General features: G+C 38.8%; 1 protein-coding gene across 5 annotated transcripts in view; it reads left to right on the top strand.

Annotated features, from left to right (window-relative positions):
• Nucleotides 1-21,126, top strand: part of pard3bb (par-3 family cell polarity regulator beta b) — a 305,177-nt gene that overhangs the window by 204,954 nt on the left and 79,097 nt on the right. For all 5 annotated transcript variants that reach the window (XM_089133316.1, XM_089133317.1, XM_039683213.2 and 2 more), the window contains 2 exons: nucleotides 6,060-6,269; nucleotides 12,127-12,352. In XM_089133316.1, coding sequence (XP_088989442.1) covers nucleotides 6,060-6,269; nucleotides 12,127-12,352 — 436 coding nt within the window. The remainder of the gene's footprint in view (nucleotides 1-6,059; nucleotides 6,270-12,126; nucleotides 12,353-21,126) is intronic.

Here is a 21,126-nt window from a genome sequence, read left to right as displayed (position 1 = left end):
CGCAGTCAATTTGTTTTTATGGGTGGATAGGTCCAAAGTTGGTTCTGTTTATACGGCTGTTCCACAAGGATCAGTTTTGGGTCCTTTACTCTTTAGTATGTACATCTATCCACTTGGTCAATTACTACATTCTCTCAACCTTAAAGAGATAGTTCATTTGAAATTAATTTTTGATATGTTTTAGCTTACCTCAAGGGCATCCAAGATGTAGGTGTCTTTGTTTCCACAGTATTTTCAATTTTGATATTTTTAAGTCAAACCGTTCTTTTCTGTCGGTCATATAATGGAGGTTTATGGGGTTCACCCATGGGTCCACCTGAAAAAGCATGCACAGAGAAGTCCAAATTAAACGTGATTTAATGACTCGTAAATGTAAGTACACATTGATGGCCTAAGACACTAAATGAGCGGGAAAATGAACAGTATTTATATCGTTTTTACCTCTTGTAATCACAGTCACGTCCAAGTGATCTGAAGGCACGGGCGCTTCGGTCTGTGCATGTGCCGTAAGTGATCTCTCTCGCGTGTATGTCACTCATTGTTTACAGAGATTTCGGAAGTTTTACCTTTCACTGTGAATATCTAAACATATTTAGATATACAAGAAATCACACTGGAAGACTATTTCGATATTTAAATCTTCACAGTAGTAATTTTGGTGATCGAAGATGAGTTTTAATGGATACAATTATTGACGACAGGGGATTTTAAATCCTTTCATCTTAAAGGCCCCCTTTACATTTTTAGGCCCCCTATTGGATCCCACACCCTGGTTGAGTCCAGTTCGTGAAACATTGTCAGCTCAGCTCACACTCTTAGATCTGTGGGGCCCGACACTCACGCTCACACATTCAAAACCAGCCCTGCCTACAGTGATCGAGCTCATAATGAGTTTCTGATTGATCGATACGATCTTTATTACATCAAAATAAGATGAGAGCTCTGGCTGGGAGGGTTTCACTGTCTAGTGCTGGTATGAGGACAAGGTTTAATTGTGGGTGCTGGTTACCAGTGCAAGTGACCATCCATCACCCTGCACTCAAAAAGTGACAGACCCCTCCGCCCACAACCATCAATCTCCGAGAGCCAACGACCCCTGCTACACCCCTTTACAAACGCTAACCCAATATAGGTGATCCGTAATTATGAGATGCCTTTAAAGGTCTGTCGTAAGCAATTATTAAAGCCATACATCTCTCGCTGCGAAAATATCCTAACAGCCCAGGATTACAGGTTTTTAATACCTGCTGTTGTGAGGAATGCCATCCGGTGGGGTGGAGAACGGGGTTAACAGTCTGTGTAGAATGTCAGATTGTGTCTGAACTGTAACTGGCATATGTGTCTCTATCCTCTCTTCCTGCCTGAATACACCATTGAGTTTGATTGACAGACTCTGGAACATGAGGTATGCAGGAGTATAACTTACAAAACGCTGCTTCCTGAACACTGCATTTATGAACCGAGAGTAAGTGTTTCATAAGAGTGTGACAGGAGAACACACCTGACACTAAGACGGCTGACCTATCAAATGATTCGCTCAACATATCTATCTTTATAGTGTCTGTGAAAGCTGAAAAATGCTGCATATGGCGACAGGAAGGCGACAAGGCACGTCCTAATCCAATGATTGTGACATCTTGTTTTTTGTTTTTGTTTTTGTTTGATAGCAGCTTTTTTCCACTTTTCCACCGTCGGGCCAAACAGTTTTTTGAATGTCAAGGGACGTTTCCAGTTGTGTTTCCACCTGAGCCTGGTATGGCACGGTTACAAACTGTTCTCGGACCAGAATCATCTGCACGGTTGCCTAACCGCGCTAAACATGTTCTGGTAGAATCCATGAAGTGACGTCACAACTCATAATTGGTGACTTGTCCGTTGCCTGGCTACTAAATTCTCTGTAGCTGGCTTAGCACTCTATGTAAACGACGCAAATCCCAAATTAATAATACAATTAAAATAAATACCTGATAATCCTCCATAATGATATACACCAAGGCAACTACTGACACTTTTCTATTGCATTTCAAAGAGCGGGGGTTATTAGCTCCAGAGTGGAAAATGTAACCGTAACTGTACCAGGTTGCCTAGATCGGCACAGAATGGAACGGTTGCGTAATGAGAACCGTTCAGCCCGACAGTGGAAAAGCAGCTATTCAATGCCTTTGATATCCCATAATCCAGTGCTTTTGATTCCGTGACAGATGGGCTAACATATATAAAGCTTTCGGAAGCTGCCAAAGTTAGTTCACTTGGCGGCCATCTTATCAATGCCTCAGGGCAGTTATTTGCTGCAGGAATGAGTCTCAAAACTCTAAATTAAATTAGCAATTTTGCACATCTTTCATTGTCCCAAAGTCAATGTGTTCTGTGAAGGTTTTTTTTTTTTGTTTGTTTGTTTTTTGGTTAAATGCTTAAAATAAGGTCTATGGTTCACACAAGCTCAAGATATCTTCACATTTTATCATTCTTAAAAAAGTGGATTTACAGAGGTTGTCATAAAAAGATCTTTATTATATGTTTTAATTTTTAAAGCACGCTAGTATCCCGAGACACATATTTAAACTCTTCTCCTCCTAGCAAAAAGTTTTAGAGGCCTCCAAAGAGAAGACCTCTCAAAAGCTGCTTAATTCCATCAGCAGGCCGTGGGACAGAAGTAATTACGTTTGTGACACTAACTGTGCTCGTACAGAGAACATTTCAGTCACGCTGGCTGGTACATCAGCGGCCTGCTATTTATAAACCTCCTCTTGCACAAATCCAGAGTTTGGACTGGGGCTCAGCTGCAGCGAACTCTCCGACTCCCTGACGCTCCGTACTGCTGCTAATGAACATTTCCCTATGATCCACCACCGCCGTGTGCTCAAGTCCAATTTAAGAGTGGTTTGCTTTGGTATTTTCTGGTTAAACTTCAGGATTAGCCTTTGATAAGTGAAACTTGTTCTTTCAAAATAATTCAAGTTGTCAGGGCTGTGGCCCATTCTTAATGCTCATTCTCACAGTTGAAGGTATACTCTATCCTGTACATCTATGATCTTTGTACGAGCACAGTTAGTGTCACAAACGTAATTACTTCTGTCCCATGGCCTGCTGATGGAATTAAGCAACTTTTGAGAGGTCTTCTCTTTGGAGGACTCCAAACCTTTTGCTTGGTGAAGATTTTACATGTGTGTTTCGGGACACTAGCGTGCTTTAATCAGACCCACGTACAGGCTGAGAAAAAAAAATCAATTAGAATACATAATGATGTTGTTGTTTTTTTGTTGTTTTTTTGAAGATAACCTCTGTAATCCACTTTTGAACATATTTTGAGCTTGTGTTAGACCTTATTATAAAAAAAAACCTTAAAAAACACATTGAGTTTGGGCCAATGAAAGCAGATTTAAATTAAATAAAATTAAATAAAAAATGTGATGAGCAGAAACAACTTATTTCAAAAGTGGTAAAAAAATCCCATCCATCCATCCATAAATACATACATACACACAACCATCCATACATCCATCCATATATACATGCATCCTCACAACCATCCATCCATACATCCACACAACCATCCATCCATCCACCCATCATGCTGCATACACACAACAAGGGTGCCAGGGTAGGCCAGACGACCATACGAACATCATCCATACATGCATGCATTCATACATACATGCACAAAACCATCCATCCATCCATACATGCATAACATCCACACAACCATCCACACAACCATCCATACATACATCCACACAACCATCCATACATACATCCACACAACCATCCATACGTACATCCTTCCATACATCAATTCATCCATACATATATGCATGCATACATCCATGCATACATCCATACAACCATATACATACATGCATCCATGTATGCATTCATGCATGCATCCATGCATGCATGCATTCATCCATCCATGCATCCATGCATGCACCCATCCATGCATCCATCCATGCATCCATCCATGCATCCATCCATGCATACATCCATCCATAGCGAGTCACATCTATATCCACGTATAATCCTTTGTCATCCTTTCATGGACTTTAATTTCTTGTCAAACTTCAAAGTTTGTCATCTGTTGTAATGTTACATGGAGACTTTCTGTGTCCTCGTCTCCGTCCGCCTACCTGTCTTTACGCATGCCATTTTCTCTCTCTCTCTCTCTCTCTCTCTCTCTCTCTCTCTCTCTCTCTCTCTCTCTCTCTCTCTCTCTCACTCTCTCTCTCTCTCTCTCTCTCTCTCTCTCTCTCTCTCTCTCTCTTATATGTGCATAAATTTCTCCTGTGTCATAATCCTGAGAGCCAAAAGCATGCAGCTGGGCTCATCTCGTCTGGCCTACCCTGGCAGTTTGGAGGCCACACAGATTAAACGACTGATCCCACTTCCACTTTCATTTAAACGACCATTAGCCAAACAAAAAGGGGGCCAGTGCCGGCAGCAGGCCAGACTGATTGGAATTCCAGTGAGGCGCACCACCTGTCGATACAATGATTTCCTGATTCATGAATGCATTCTAGGAGCTGCAGCGCTTTAGCTAATGATTCTGGGTGTAGGAGATGTATTGAGAAGGGTGGGGTTGACGAAAGTAAGGATGGAGGTATGCAGAGTTGGAAAGCAGTGAGAAAGAAGAGAGTGAGAGTGAGAGTGAGAGAGAGAGAGAGAGAGAGAGAGAGAGAGAGAGAGAGAGAGAGAGAGAGAGAGAGAGAGAGAGAGAGAGAGAGAGAGGGAAGATGCTTCTGATTGATGGAGAAACGAGTCCCAGGGTTGAGCCTTCATCCATCATTCCCTGTGGAGACGCATGTTTAAAAAGTCATTTTCATTAGAGGAGAGAGAGTGTTTACAATCACGGACACAATACACTCACATATATGCTCGGCCTTATAAAGATCCACCTTTGGCACTTCAAACATTATTAACGTTTTGCTTTGTCTTCTTCCCAGAATGCCTTTGGGAAACGCTCCACTACTCTCTATTGACCCACCATCTTTGATTAGCAATCAAATCACAGAAACAAATGAGCTAGCATTTCACAAAGAACTATTAACGTTTCCAAATACCAGTGATTGCTGAGCTGCAAAATGTAGTTTTAAACCTTTAGCTAAAGGGATACTCCACTTTTTTTGGAAATAGGCTCATTTTACAACTCCCCCAGAGTTAAACAGTTGGGTTTTACCGTTTTCACATCCATTCAGCCGATTTTCTGATATTTAGAAGAATATCAGTAACCAGACAGTTTCTGGTCCCATTGACTTCCATAGTATATATATATTTTCTACTATGGAAGTCAATGGGACTAGAAACTGTCTGGTTACTGATATTTTTAATTACAATATTATTAACACAATGGTTTCATCGCAGACACTTCTGTTTCAAATGTCATTCTTTCAGTGGAAGATAAAGGAATATTGCAGGTTTACTACAAGTTAAGCTCAGTTGACAACATGTGTTGTAAAATGTTGATTTCCACATTTTAGTACAGCCACAAGATTTAAAATATACATCACAAATGTTATGTCTGTGAAGTTATATCTAGTTTTACAACACCATAAATCCTAAAACCCTTTAAAGGCTGTAAATAGAAAAAAAAAATAACCAGCTTTACAACTCAAGTAATGCACATGTTTTTTTTACAAATAAGTGTTATAGTTGTATAAAAACACTTAATGTGCAAATCTCGCTTGGAGGTTAAATCCTCCAAAAATGTACCCGATTTACTGTTTGTAAGTACCCCACCATGACTTTGACCCTAAAAAAAAGTACGTATTTTAGAAATGAGGGTTGATTCTTTTTTGTGGTAATGGCATTATGCCACAAAAAGCTGTCAATTTGGCTTAACTACTATTATTTTTGCAATAACAATTCAATAAGAGATTTTTAACTTTTAACATTTCTTTATTAGTAAATTTACATGACAAACTAAAATGATCTGAAAACATTTAATTTGGCCTGTATTGATTGCAGAAATTTGTGGAGAAGATGTTAAGAATGAAAAGAAAAGGCTTTTTTGGCAGGCTGTTGATTTGTCATATGTGTTCTTATTTTTCCTCTTTGTTTTGTCTTAGTGAGCGGTGGCATGGAGTTGGGACCCACACTAGGCCTAAAGAAGTCCAGCTCTCTAGAGAGTCTGCAGACTGCCATGACAGAGGCCAAGAGGAACGAGCTACTGCCCTTCCACAGGCCCCGCCCACACATGGTCAGAGGGCGTGGCTGCAACGAGAGCTTCCGCGCAGCAATCGACAAATCATATGACGGCCCACCAGAGGATGATGATGGTGAGTACCCACAATGCAGCAACAACACTGTCAACCACAGTAGATTTAAAGGTGCAGTGCGTCGTAGCACCAGATTTTGTGCCACTTTTTAATACCAATTATTTTGAAAATGATCATAAAAAAAACTGTATAGGCTACAAATTGTTGTGGAAACTAATAGTTTTTTAAAGAATATAACATTCAAAAGAACATCATTTATTTGAAATAGAAATATTTTGTAACATTATAAATGTTTGTACTGTCACATCATTTTTATGCATCCTTGCTAAATAAAATGATTAATTTATCTCTTTCTTAAAGAAAAAAAATATATTACTCTGACCCTGAACTACTGAATAAGTGTAAATCGAAAGAGAAAGAATAGAAATATGCTAGGATATAAAATAATAGTAATTTAAGTAAAAAGTAAGACTTTTAAAGACATGTACAGTCGCTTCAGGTATATTCAACATGTTACTTTGATTCTCCTTGACTCACAGATGTCTGTAGTTGAACATGTTTATGCACAGGTGCTAACTCAGTATGTATAGTGATTGAGGATGTGTGTGAGTGAAGTCAGTGTGTGCCTGTTGAGGGAGAGTAATTGAGAGTAAAGTGTTTGGCTTTGTCCCTGTCATGTGCTTCCTCTTCCCACACACCAGCCTAATTGGCCCTTCCGCGAGACGACAGACTACAGACATGTGGCGAAAGAAGGAGAGAGTGTGAGAGAGGAGAAGGGTTGTTCATTAGGGTCAGTGCGAACAGATACGCCACAGCTGAAGATCCTGTCCTATCCACACTCACATCCTGATTCAGTATCGAAATTCCCTATTCATGGAGATCGAGATAAAACCGGATCTCTTTGTTGTGAGACTTTCTCTGAAATTTCAATCTGAGATGTGGTTCAACTGTGCCACTCAGGATGACCTAGTTAAGAGTTCATAGCTTAAAAACAAATTCATTGACACAAATTAGCAGGTCATTTTCTCATTTGATCAAGGACGTGTGAAAACATCTGCTGTTTTCCATCGTGTTGAGATACCACACATACACTTGCGTGTGCACAACCAGTTCTTCTGGTCAAGAAAACATCGGCAGCTTATTGCTAATTACTGAGGATAGTAATTAGGCACACAGCGTTCCACTCACTTCTCATTATTGCCCCTGTTGTGGGAGGATAATCTGCCTATGTGTGTGTGTGTGTGTGGTCCAGGTAAACCGTATGAGTAAATGAGTACAAAATGTCCCAGCAAAGATGAATCCGAAATCCTTGTCCGTGTGGGGATATCTTTTGGCCCCCATGAGAAAAACAGCAAATAAATCAGACTAAGTGATGTGTTTTAAAAATGTAAAAATGCAGAAAGGTTTTTGTGATTGGTAGGTTTATGGGTAGAGTTAGTGTAAGGGGATAAAATATACAGTTTGTACAGTAGAAAAATCATTATATCTATGGAAAGTCTCCATAAAAAGTGTGTGTGTTTGCATGCATGTGTGATTATTTACATTCATATGCTATTGCTTCTCAATCTATTCATACATACCCTTGTTGAAAACAAACAAGTAACATACTTTTAAAATGTGAACTTTTTTATGAAAAAGAATACTGAAGAATATACTCAAGTGTTAACTGAATGTAATGTTTCCAGACACTTAATTGCATGTTAATTGATATTAAATTAAAATGTTTTAGTTTATATTAAATTCAGTTAGCTGACCTTTTAGTGTTTTTGACCCACTTAAATGGTACTTAAGGACATCTTTATATTTTATTTCATAATTAATTTTAATGTCTTTAAAATGTGGTTAAAATGAACTGTTGAATGTACTGACATCATTTGTTGTAATCTAAAGTATACTATAATGTAATTTCTATTGAAACACGTATGTCATGTATTTAAACATATATCTAATTAAACATTTGCAATGATGAAGTTGCAATTTGGTACATTTAAGCTATATAGAATGACTAAAAACAATCCAGATAAAATGATAATCAAGTACTTAACATGTGCTTTAGTATGTAACTTCAATAAAGCATGACTCAATGTTAAAACAGGTTTTGAAATATTATTTTAATTTGACATTATTACAATATCTACTTTAACATGTGCTCAAAGGTTATCTATTTACACTTAAGTGGCATTGTATTTCATTAATATAATATCTGTGAGTACACTTTTTATTAAATATGCTATTTAAGATTTGAAGTACACTACAAGTCCACATTCAGTGCAGTTAAGCACACTTCTTTTTTTTCTTTGTATGGTATGTCACACTTCTATAAGTAAGTAAGTAAGCCTTTACACAACTCCAGGAGTCTGGCTGCAGGTTTTTATTAGTCTACCAAGAAACGGTCATACTTACAAGGTTTCGTACTGGAATAAAGAATGCTTTTAAGGAAGAACTAATCACCAAGGTTTGAAAGGTTTATGGAATCAGGTATTTTGATTTTTTTTCAAGTAGATATTAAACCAGATATTTTCACTGACAGATCTAAACATTCTGATTTTGCTTTATATCTTTGTGAAATAGTTTCTCTTAACAATTCCAGTTCCTGAACGCTACATTCAATGATTATTTGAATACTTTTCAGGAAGAAATATTTGAAAAAAAGAAATGTAATTCAATGGCAAATGATGAGATTTTATGTATTCATTGTTGGAACCTGAAACTTCCAGTTGCGAGCCTTGAGCCTTAACCACTACACCACCAGCCCAAAGAAAAAAATCAAAGCGATGCTGTCTACTAAGAGGCTTTCTCGCATGGAGAAGAAACCATATAAATATCAAAGGCCATACATCAGTGAATATGATAAACAGAGAGGCATTTAAGGAAGGGATTTATTTCCGTTTGAAATGGTTTCTATTATTTCACTTTGAGCTCACTGCAGTGTCATTATAGCTTTATTATGTAAGGCTTTCAGAGCATAGGTACTGCTCTCTTAAGTCATCAAGCCCTGCGCTTTTTAAGTTTTTTTTTTTTTTTTTCATATTGAGACGTGAGCATGATGGGAAATAGCTCCCCTTTTTTTCTTTATCCTTTCCCCCTCACATACACACCACCAGCGTTTAGCATTGTATTCAGCGGATTGATATTTACAATAAGCCTTTGCACTGGTCCGAACAAAAGAGTTTTCTGATGCATATTAGAGAAGTGGGAGCTGGAGCGGGCCTTTGAGGTTCCTCTGTATCTCCGAATAATAGGGCGGCTGTACAGTCATTACCGAGCCTCCCGCTTCAATGCTGGTTTAAACAGCGAATCGGTGTTTGTTTGTGTAGAAATCAGGCCATGGGGAAACGGATGCTGCTGTTGGCCTTGGACTAAGTCTCGAATGAACCGACTTGTCCTCGAACCCGTTTGTGTAGATGAGGCTCAGAGAGTTTTGCATGGTTTTTAAAATTTTGTTTTATCTCTGTCGGTTAAGACTGAACTGGTTCAGAGTCATATTGAATGCAATATATTCTTTATCACCAAGAAATAGAAGTGTATTTTTCATGACTTTCCTGTTTTCCTTTTCTATGTAAAAAGTTACAGGGCTAACTTACTTAACATAAAAGTTACTTTCTTCTACTATTTATTAAATCACCCAAGGCTCCCCATTTGTCTAAAACAATATTCAAAGGCACCAAGCTGATATGCATCTCGGGTCTGTTGTAGTAGAAATAAATAAACCCCAAATATTTATTTATTATTATTTTTTTTTTTTAGTGTTTGTGTTAATATTTTCATTGTTATTATATAATTCAGTTAAAATCATTTTAAGACTTATTGGGCCCCCCTGGAAGTTTGCTGAGGCCTCCTGGTTGAGTCGAACAAAAAGTCGTTCATTTTATTTAAAAAACAATAATGCTTTTGATTTTAATATTTAATGAGAAGTTTTCTTGTGAACTCCTCTTAATGCCTGGTTCAGACTACAAAATCTCAATCTCTTCTGTACACAGCTTTCAAACATGGCGAAACGAGCTGCTAGGTGAAATTATGTGATGGAGGAAAGATTCATGGAGTTAAAGCAACAATACTACTGAGTTTATAATGTTTCCTCAAGGTTTACCATGACAGAGTGAAAAAAGATAAATGTGGTGAACAATAGCAGCTTCAGCAACTGGAATCCCAGATAGCAAACTGACATTGAATCAACGTGGAAATATGACATCGAAACAACGTTGATCTGACATTGTTTTGCTCATCGAATTAACGTTGAACCAACGTCAGATGCGTCATTCTTTCAAAACTAACGGAAAATCAACTTGAAATCAACGCGTTGTTTCAACGTTATGAAAGCAAACCAATTTTCAAATTCATTTAGCTTTGAAGAATGCCGCGTCTGACGTTGGTTCAACGTTAATTCGATGAGCAAATCAACGTTGTTTCAATGTCACGAGAGACGTCGTTTCCACGTTGATTCAATGTCAGTTTGCTGTCTGGGATTAGCATTACGCTAACACATCGCTTTGGTAGTGTTTACACTCTTGTTTCTATGTCAGTCGCTAGTTCCACCTTCTCTATGACATCACACACGTAGTTAAAGATGGCAAGTGATGATTGGTCAGGAAGTAACGTGTAGTCTGACATGTTTCTTGTCCGTGACACGACAAGAATTTAGTTGTCAAAATCGCATAATCTGATACAGTCTCGTAACAAAAACATTGTGTAGTATTAAACTGGCATTAGAGTAATTTGTTTACAATTTGGACTAAAATGGTTATGTTTGGATGCACAAAGTCTGGCTCATAACAGTCATACATTCAGATATATTGACTACACTGTTGATTACTGATACATTTGTATCAATGGAAGAATGCATGTACAAGAACCAAAGAACTGCAAATTGAATCTCAATTGGTCAATTTATCAGCTTGGCGTATTACAAGATTTGGTATGTTTGCCTCGTATCAGTTATGCCACCAACTTTGTCAAAAGCTTTTGAGAAATATTGTCTCATGTTTCAGTTATTATTGGCAATTCTATGTATAATTTGCCCTTGTAAGTGTAAATTTTGGTCACCCTGCTCCCTACGCCTCAATATCGGTCATTGAAAAACATATTACCGGTAGTCAATCTTTCGGTTTCCAGCCCTGATCTCACTTGTCTCTTCACGGTCTAATTGTATTCTTGTCATATGTTGGCCTGTAAGATACAACTAGCCATCAATAAATCACAGTGTACAGGGCTATCTGGACCCTCCCCTGAGCTACAAGTGGAGGGTTAGTAAGATGGCCGCTGTGAGGCTTATGAAAGACTGATGCTTTTTCGCACGTCTCTTCATCTCTCTTTTATCACACTCTCTGAGGCAGCCTGGTAAACGTACATCTGCTCCCAGCACCACCGCCACCATCTGACAAATCTCAGAGCGCAGACACATAATGCAGCCACAATTGATCGCCACACACACATACAGTGCCCCACAGTGGATAGCCAGTAACAGATGGTTATGTCAGCAGGTTCCTCAGTTACCCAAGCCTCTTTTTTTCCCACTTTTTCCAATGCTAATCTTTTTCTTCCTCTTCATCCCTCTCTTTCTATCCAGTTATCTGCATCCCTTCTTTCTTTTTTCTCTAGATTATGATAATTTATGATGCTCCAGGGCAGATTAGCTGGAAAATATCTATGAAGAGATCTTTTATATTTCCTCAACTCCAACTGAGATATAGGCTAGGATACTGAGACACTAGGACTAGGCCATTTGAAGGTAAATACTGAGTGAATATAGAAATATGTTGAGATTTTCCTATGCCGTTTATGACGTGGTAGAGATGTTTATGCAGTTTGTTAAATAAACAAGAAGAAATGTGCAATAAATACGAATATTTTGGTTATGCTGCCCTATTGTGGGGAACTATATGTTCATATTTTCTGTTTGCCGCTTGTATTGAAACAGATGAGGGGTCCGACCAGAGCTCTGGACGAGACACTCCGGTTAGTGGCTCCTCCAGACAAGGTGTGGGAGACAATGAGGAGAACAAGAAAGACAAAAAGAAGAAAGCCAAAAGCAAAAAGAAAGATAAGTTGAAAAGCAAAGGAAAGGAGAAAGAGAAGAAGAAACCAGAGGAGGTCGGTGATGAGTTGGATAAGAAGACCAAGAAGAAAGGATTCGGGTTGCTTAGGTAAGACCCTAGTTCTTTGTGTTTGTATTTCCTTTCGTCTGTCCCTCTCCTCTTCTGTCTTTGGTGTGTTGTGCCTCTCTTAAGAGTTTCCCCAAAAATGAAAATACTGTCATCATTTACTCACCCACATATACAGTATATATATACAGTGTATATATATATATATATATATATTTTTTTTTTTTTTTAACAAGTATGACTTACTTTCTTCCCTGGAACACAAAAGGAGATGCTTTGAAAGATATTTTGGTCACATTTTTTTCCCCATTCAAGTACAATGAATGAGGACTGAAGGTTTCAAGTTTCAAAAAGACAGAAAAGCACCATCAAAATATCATGAAGACGGCCCATTTGACTTGTGTACTTTATTTCAAGTCTTCATTATCTGAATACATTTTTCTTGTGACCAATTGTCCAAAATGTTAAGTTGTTATTCAATGATTATCTTCCCAGTGAGCCTGTTAATTGTTGCGAATGGATTGCGTTAGTGAGTTGGACTCGAGAATCAGGTGAGCCACTTTGCAGAACGAACAATTCATTAAATTCACTGATCATTGAAGAGATCCGATTCAAAAGAGCTGTTCATTTAAGAATCTAATGTCGCTGCTTCACTTATGACTTCTAAGGAGAGCTAGGACAAGTGTCCTGTAAATAATGACTTTTAAAATTTTGCGGCCTTTTTGAAGCTTAAAAACTCAAAAGAGAGACCAGCACCATTCGTAAATATACTTTTGTATTCTGCAGAATAAATAAAGTCATACAGGTTTGGAGCGAACATAAAGGTGAGTAAATCATTGAATCTGATTTTCGTTGTCATATGAAGTATTATTTTATGCTTGAGGGTGGTTTGATTAAAAGATTCTCCCACACAAATGTAAAGGTCAGTATAGATGTTAATTTGACACACGCTAAGCTGTGGCGTTGGGTCACGTGTCGTGTGGCGGAATGTTGGCTCGAGTTACTGTTGGGACGTTCTGCTGGCTCATGCTCGTGGTTGAAAGTGTCTCGACCCGCTTGCGTGTGTGTAACCGACTTTGACCGCTGGTAAACAGAGTAGTCATCTCCAGCTCCATATGGCACGCCGTCTCTGCGTCACAGCGCTCAATCTCCCCTGTCTTCACTCTGCATCAGTGCCAGGCCTATTTGCATCACGGTTGGCACCTGTGCCAACCCCTGCCCATCTGCCCGTCGATCGACTGGCCGGCCGGCACTGGCTCCACCACCAGCAAGACCAGGCGGCTCCATCACAGTGGAGGACGACCCGCATGACTGATTCTACAAATCAGAGCATGGACGCCCCGGCAGGCTCCACCTAACGGGCAATTAGCTCTATAATTGTTTTAATTTGGATGGCTGCCGGGAAAACTGAAAAGCACACCATGCTGTTACAACAACATGCCGAATATTCCAACAGAGAGGGAGAAATAGAAATGGCAGAGAGAGGGAAAACAGCCGGAGAACCTGATTCAGCTGGTGTCTTTCTCAAGGTGAACCGTCTCGACTTGTCAGGAAGTGGGGGCTACGGCGTGGCTCTCGCTTCTGTTAATCTGACTCGGCCTGATCCCACTGTTTTTCCTCTTCCCTGTGTCTGTCGAGAGTCTGCCAGAGCGCCCACTGCGGCCAGCTCTCCTCCCGCACCCATGCAGTCATTCTAATGCGCACCGTTGTTCTGAGGAGATAAGCGTTTATGTGCTGGCTTGTCAGTGGTTGATGGGGTGAGGAATGTAAAGGTTATTGAAAACCACCGTAGTTTTATTTATTTATATTTGGATGGCAGCGGGGATTAGAGATGTGGGTTCAAGAGGCGTTTGGTGGCAAAGCGTGCCATGGAATTTGACACAGCTTTCGGTTAAAGCTGACGTAACCCAGAATCCTTTCCTGCAAGATTGCCCTGTCACCCTGCATGGGCCAAATATACACGGATTAAATGGACTGAAAATGTGTTGATAGAAAAGTTTGTGAGCATTCCTGCATAGCTTTTTTTATTTTTACAATGCTTGTCTAAAGTAACTGATGAGTCTTTGCTTTACATGACTTTCATTGTGAGGTTGTGTGTCTGCATAAACCTTTATTCTTTGGAACTGTCAGATTGTCAAGGTTACCACAGACACTTATAGGCTACATACTGTAGTTCATTTTGCCATTGTACCTTAAAGGAATAGTTCAACCAAAAGTGAAAATTACCCCATAATTTAGGAGAAACAAAGAAGAAAGTCATAAACCTAAGATGGCTTAAGGGTAAGTTATTAATTGTAGGATAGTTTTCATTTTTGGGTGAACTATTCCTTTAAGTGACCTGCTCTAATGAATATCAAGGGCTAACGCAATAAACTTTAACAGATTTTTTTAATACATTATTCCGTTTGTATGACCCCTTATTTGTCCTTATATTTTTAACATGCAACCAGGGACTAAAAGAGCTCAAGCATTCTGTAGATCGATGAACAATTATTGGCTGCTCTTTTCAATTAGCATTATGTGTATTTGTGATGTCTGGCCTCAAAGGTTAAGAGCAGGTGAAGTACACCCCTTGAGAACCATGACCTCTAGCCCCAGCAACTGTAAATCAGTTTCCAAGTGTCCTGAAGTGTCTCTCAATGATGAAACAATCTTCCTTCACAGTGTTTAAAGAGATAGGTAATTCACTAAATATTCTTTTCATCATCATTTGCTCATCCTTATGTTGCTACCGACACGTATGCTGTTATTTTACATGTTCCAAAAAGAACAGAAGACAATTTGGAAATAGTTAATTATTATGCAATGGTCATTTTTGGGTGATTTATTCATTTAATTAATGAGATGCTGAAAGAGGTATTTCAGTTTGTACAATTGAATGTCAGCCATCGTGTTGTCTAGTGTGCCAATGCTATAAACACCGTTTGGGTTCTCTAATACTAAATATGAATGTCTTATTTGAGGTCAGAATCCCTAGACATTGTCACTGTCTAGTTTATTTTCTGGCTTAGTTTCTTCTTCTGTTTTATATGTGCCTGTTAAATCTTTTGCTGGCCAGTGTGGATGGTATTTTGTTCTCTGTGCTGCCTGGCTCAGATACAATATTATTGGCCACTACTTAGTACCCAGTGGGAGTCACTGGCTAGTGTCCATTTTGCAGATTGTGGCCATGTTGATCTGGTGGTAGCTGTGTGTCAGTGCTGCAAATCTGGGACATTAAAGCCAGGATAGTGCCCTGTAGCTCTGTAATAAACATATGACAAAAGAGGAAAATCAACCTTTCATGTCACGCTGTATCTCAGTCCTTGGCATTCAAAGGCCCATGCTGAAGTAGAGTCAAAAATAGCCTTTCCACAAGCTCAGGTAAACACTAATATAAAAAAGGTGTTATAGATACAAAAAAAAAAAAAAAAAACATTATGTAACTCACCTAACACTAATAATGCAATAAACATGAACATACGTAAGATGATGCAACATAAAACCCTTTACTGTGTGGGTATAGCATTATACATGTAGCAGTTGCATGGCTGTTTAAGCTAACACTGATGCTGAATGTGAGCTACCTACCTAGACAGCATCATATAGGCCCTTACTGATATTAATTATTTCATTAAATGCTGAGAAGTACAGTATTGATCAAATCAAATCGTTGATTTTACCCAGTGCTTGTGTCTTCTGTGTATGTTTATCCTCACTGTCTGTATCACAATTTTAGCTTAGCAACATGCTAACATCAGATTCCATTTGGAATCAGTGAGTTGAGCTCCCTTTGTGTTCCCTACCTCTGTGTGTACAGTACATTTAGTGTTAGAACATTTAAATACATGTGTTTGTGTGTTAAGTGTTAAATTAGTGGTGTGACAAACAAAACTACAAAATATTGTAGTGATTATTTAGCACTAAAATAGAACTGTATAGCTTGTGTGGGTGAGTATGTGACAAAGATGGAGTAGCTCTATGGGAGGGTAAGGTATAGCCTCAGGTGGAGGATGGGACCCATTAGGATGTTTTACATCTTGCAGACAGATGGAGGCCCGTGTGGACTACCAAATGCCTCTCATTTTACTGCTGTGATACACAAACACACACAGACATTACACTGGCTAACACACACAATTCTTTGAGACCTGCAGTTGCAAATATAACAGTGCACACAATGCTTTGCACCTCATAGCCACAAGTGTTTAGCAGCATTTTTATTTTTTTTACTTTACTTTTACTCATTTTGCAGTAATTCCCTATTCATCTTTCCTGCAGTCAGATCTCGGCCATCACTTTGAACGCATTAAACACTTCCAGACTTTACTTTTATCTCATCAACTCTGCGACTTTTTATCAGAAATGAAATATTACATAATTAACCTTAATGTGAAGCAATTCAGCAAAATTGCTGTTCCTCAAAGCATCTCGGCTCGCATGTAAAACTGTGACCGAGCATATGACTGTCTCCCATTAGAGGCGAGGGAGGAATGTGGCTTGCAGTTTTACCTTTTAACGCGAAAGATTAACAGGGTGTCTCTTCGAACAGCCATGTTTGATAAACAGTTTTGAAGGCAGTGCTGTACCATTTTGGGAAATAAAAAAATAAAACCAGAATAAGATGGTTAGCGGGTTTCCAAGTCAGCTTTTTTAACTGAAAACCATGAGATACTGATGGAGTGCGTGGTGGAATAAGAGAGAATGAAAGAGAAAGTTTCTGCGTGTGTGTAATGATAGGGCTTTTCTCCTAGTGGATGTTTATGTAGAGGAGAGAGAGAGAACAAGTGTTCACTACTAATGCTACTGCCATTAACAGAGACTGCAGCAGGCCTGTTCCCTCCATTCTGTCACCAGCTGTCTTCTTTTCTTTCTCACTCTTCTGCCTCTCTCCTTTCATTTTTCCTCACATCTCTTGGCCATTTTGCCTTCCAGCGAATTCCACCACAGCTGTCGTGATAGAGGATCTTTTCTTTGTGAAGAATGTTTGGTAACACTGTTAATAAGACTCAAAATAGTATTTAAGCAAGATAATGTTTCATAAGAGTTATTCATTTGCTGTTTGAGACTGATTTGACAATCTGATTTATTAAAACCTACTGGTTCAACATTGTAAGAAAAAAGTTGCTGCCTTAAATTTAGTACAATCAACTTGGGTGTTTAAGTCATTTCAACTTAAATTACATGAAACTGACCTAAAAATGAGTTGAATCTTATACAACTTAACTTATTTTGACTTTTTGAGACTGATTCGTTAATCTAGTCAACTGATTTATTGAATAAATTAGCTTAAAAGATGCATTTGTGAATGTGGCTTCACTATTGTGTGCAACATGAATGATTCAGTTGAACGATGCCAAATAGTGAAGGGAGCACTGCCATATGGTGTTCACCTGTATTCTTGTTCTTCCATTCGAAAACAGATATAAGCAAAGTCTTAAGTTGAACTTTTAATTTGACGCAGTGTTTTGAAAATGCAACACTCTTTGCGCAAGATGGTGAAAAAACTGAGGTGCGTTCAAAGACTCCAGTCAAGAACATATTAACAATGACCAATATGACATTTTATATACACCATTAAAAGGTAGTTGTTCAGTTTGGTTCTGAACACTACTGCATAGAATTGAATTAAATCCAATATCACTACCTGAGTAGTTATTTTGGCTGTAGACTGTGTCTGTCACTCCTATAAATAACTAAAGTGTGTTTGTTCAGAAAAGGATTGAACACCAGAAGGTGAAGTGACAACAAAATGTAGGTGCAGTGTGTATGCCTATGTCTGTCAAAAATTGTGCAGGAAGAACTTTTCAATTACACTAACAATGCAATCTAATTACACTAACAATGGATTCAAATAGAGATTTCCTACCTATATTTTAAATTGTCACTTTTATTTATTTATTGTCACATCTGTGAGTATTTTAGTCACTGGAGTAATGTTGAGTCATAGTCATATTTTACTTGTGTCTTGCAAAGGGACCGTTCCACCAGGATGATGCTCAGTGAGGTTGACAGGTACATGCTGGCGGCATCTTCAACTCATCTGTTGTCAAATTCATATTTAGCTAGACTTGAGATTGATTTATTGTGTGTATGTGCATGTTTGTACATCTGTGATTATGTATACAGTATGTGAATATGCCTGTATGCATGGGCTTGACCTGTGTGTGTGTGTGTGTGTGTGTGTGTGTGTGTGTGAGGGCAATGGTTTGTGACCTTTAGTGAGAGTGCTAATGGCCTTTAAAAGCTTCTGAAACAAGTGTCGGAGTCACAGATGGTGCAACTTACCTCATCCCTCCCTCACAGACCTGCTGACGGAGTGACAGCCCCCCCTTGTCCCTCGTCTCTCTCTCTCAATTAACACATTTCCTAATGTCTTTCCTGCTGTATGTTTGTATGTTAGATCAAGTCAACAACAAAGTCTGATACTCATCAGCAAAAACCTGACACCATTGCACATCAAGAGCTCTAAAGAGACACATGACTGCCTATTCAGACTGCCTTACGCTTAAAAACGAATGAATGTCATTGCATTATATATCAAAGTATAAATAAGCTGTCATTTATTTAGTTTTTAATAAATGTTTTTTCCAAGCAAATCATTTCACAAAAAGCAATGTGACACATTGTGTTTGTCAAACGTTAGTGGATGTTCATTGTTAATGTGGTTACACCTGGTTTCAGAGGCCACTTTGATATTTTTTAATCAATGCAATGACATTTTCAAGCATCACTTTAGTGACCAAATATCTCTTGAGGCAACTTTAAATGTGAGAAACGTTGCTGGTCTTTCTTTATCAGATGATAGGGCGTCTAGAATTTAGATCAAGGACCGGCCTCCCTCTCTTAAAATCCCTACTAGGAGTATAAAACCATGCTCATGTAAGTCGTCAATGGCGACAGCTGCCCACGCCGGCGCCCACCTCACCTTTACGAGCGCTGTGATCTGGAGATAGGTTTATTTCTCTGAAAGGCTATGGTCGTCTCAGTCTTCAGTTCACCATGGTAACAGTATCACTGAGAGGTTCATTCGTGCGGTTCGAGTGGAGGAATACAGTAGCTAACAGGCCGCTGCTGTTCTCTCCTCCATCTACATATGAATCACTAAAAGGCCTCTTTAATGGAAGTTCAATCATCTCCCCTATGATTCCCTAGATGCAATGTCCTGATTAAGATGATTGGATGAATGGAAAATTGCATGAATATGTGATTGGGTCTGTGTGTCCCACTGCTGAATGGGTCTTTTCTTTTTATTATTATTATTTTTTTTTCCATCTGTAGCACCTACAGTATGTGCTAAGCCTCTTGTTCCGACTTATCCTTTTTTGCAATATGGGCCTGTTTCTGCCTTTGATTACATTAAAGAGTGAAGATGTGGCAGGCTTGCTTAGACCAGTCTCTGAAAGGTAACAATCAGCAGAAGAATATGGCAGATTAAGTGGGAATGAATGGGAAGAGATGGAAGCTGCAAGAACATTCACTTTTATTCTTTCTGGAAATCGTTTAATAATCATAGGCATAATGTGCCGTATAGAATTTACTGTGTTTCTTATGCTTTCAGGCTGCCGATGAGATTCTTCATCATAAAAATGTAGTTCTGAAAATTTCTACCCATTTTTTCCATCTTTTTTTTTTTTTATGTCATCACTCAGCGTAATCTCAGGCTAATTTGCACCTTTCCAAGTGAGAAATTCTCTGAAGTCCATCTTCTCAACTCATATTCCTCGTTTTAAACAGGAAATTGAAAGCTCTTTGTGGTTGAATATTCTCATAATGTTCCTCAAGTAATCAAAAACATGCCGAGCACCTGTCATGTCCTGTTATGTTGTGTGTATATGAGGTCAGTTGTCTTTGCCACGTAGCTCGGAGAGTCTGTACTTGAAGCCTGAATGGTGCCCCAGACTTGTCTAGCACCACAAACGTCTGAAGTATTTCCATTATTTGTACTGTATAAACAAAGAGGTTTTACTTTACTGAGCACATGACCTCATAGTATCCTGATGGCTAAGATACAGTATGCGAATGAGAGTTGGAAGTACCTGAGCTCTAAATGAAACTCATTTTCGATTATTAAAGTGATTAATCACTGAAAATGCTGTGTATTTTAATTCAGAACAAGCATTAATCTTTTTTTTTTTTCTTAAACAAATAATAATTTTTCATGTTCAAAGGACAGGCAGGCAGAAGCTTTATGGTCGCAGACGGTTTTGCATCTGCAGGGGTTAACAGTTCTTTAGGGACTGATGATTAGTTGGTCTCGATTGTAAATTTGTTAGGTTTAGCTGTGACACTGTAACTATTCAACAAGACATAATGAAAGAACCATTAGATCCGTGGAGGTCAGGTACCTCATATAGTTTCGGCTAATAGGGTTCTTAAATCAAAAAGTTTGAGAGCAACAAGGTCTTGCGAAACCATCAGAATCTATTAGCCTAATTTAACTTCAACATGTTGTGCTTCGTTTCTGTAATGTATGTTTGGTGATTTATGGAGCAGATCACCATGTAGACAATATAGAGACGGTTTTAGATATTTCACAAATCCCAAATGTAGCGAACCCACTAAAATGTGTATCGTTGCCTTTTTTGGGCTGTATTTGCAGTCTCTGTGGACTCTCAGGCTTTCTTTGCACAGTTTAATGGCTGTGGAAAGTGGGGTGATTATAGCTGTGGATGACGGTGTAATTTGTGCCATTATGGTGCTCTGTGGATACTACTAATGATGTACAGCCCGAGTCCTAATGAACATGGCAGATTAGTGTTGCGCTGCTTGTATGATTAGACCTCACGGGTTTTACCTCCACCTTCAGTCTGGATTCAGGTTATGACATTTCCCAA

The sequence above is a fragment of the Pimephales promelas genome, chromosome 7, assembly GCF_988280905.1.
Source record: "Pimephales promelas chromosome 7, fPimPro1.hap1.1, whole genome shotgun sequence".
NCBI lineage: Eukaryota > Metazoa > Chordata > Actinopteri > Cypriniformes > Leuciscidae > Pimephales > Pimephales promelas.
This window is presented reverse-complemented; position numbering and strand designations above follow the sequence as displayed.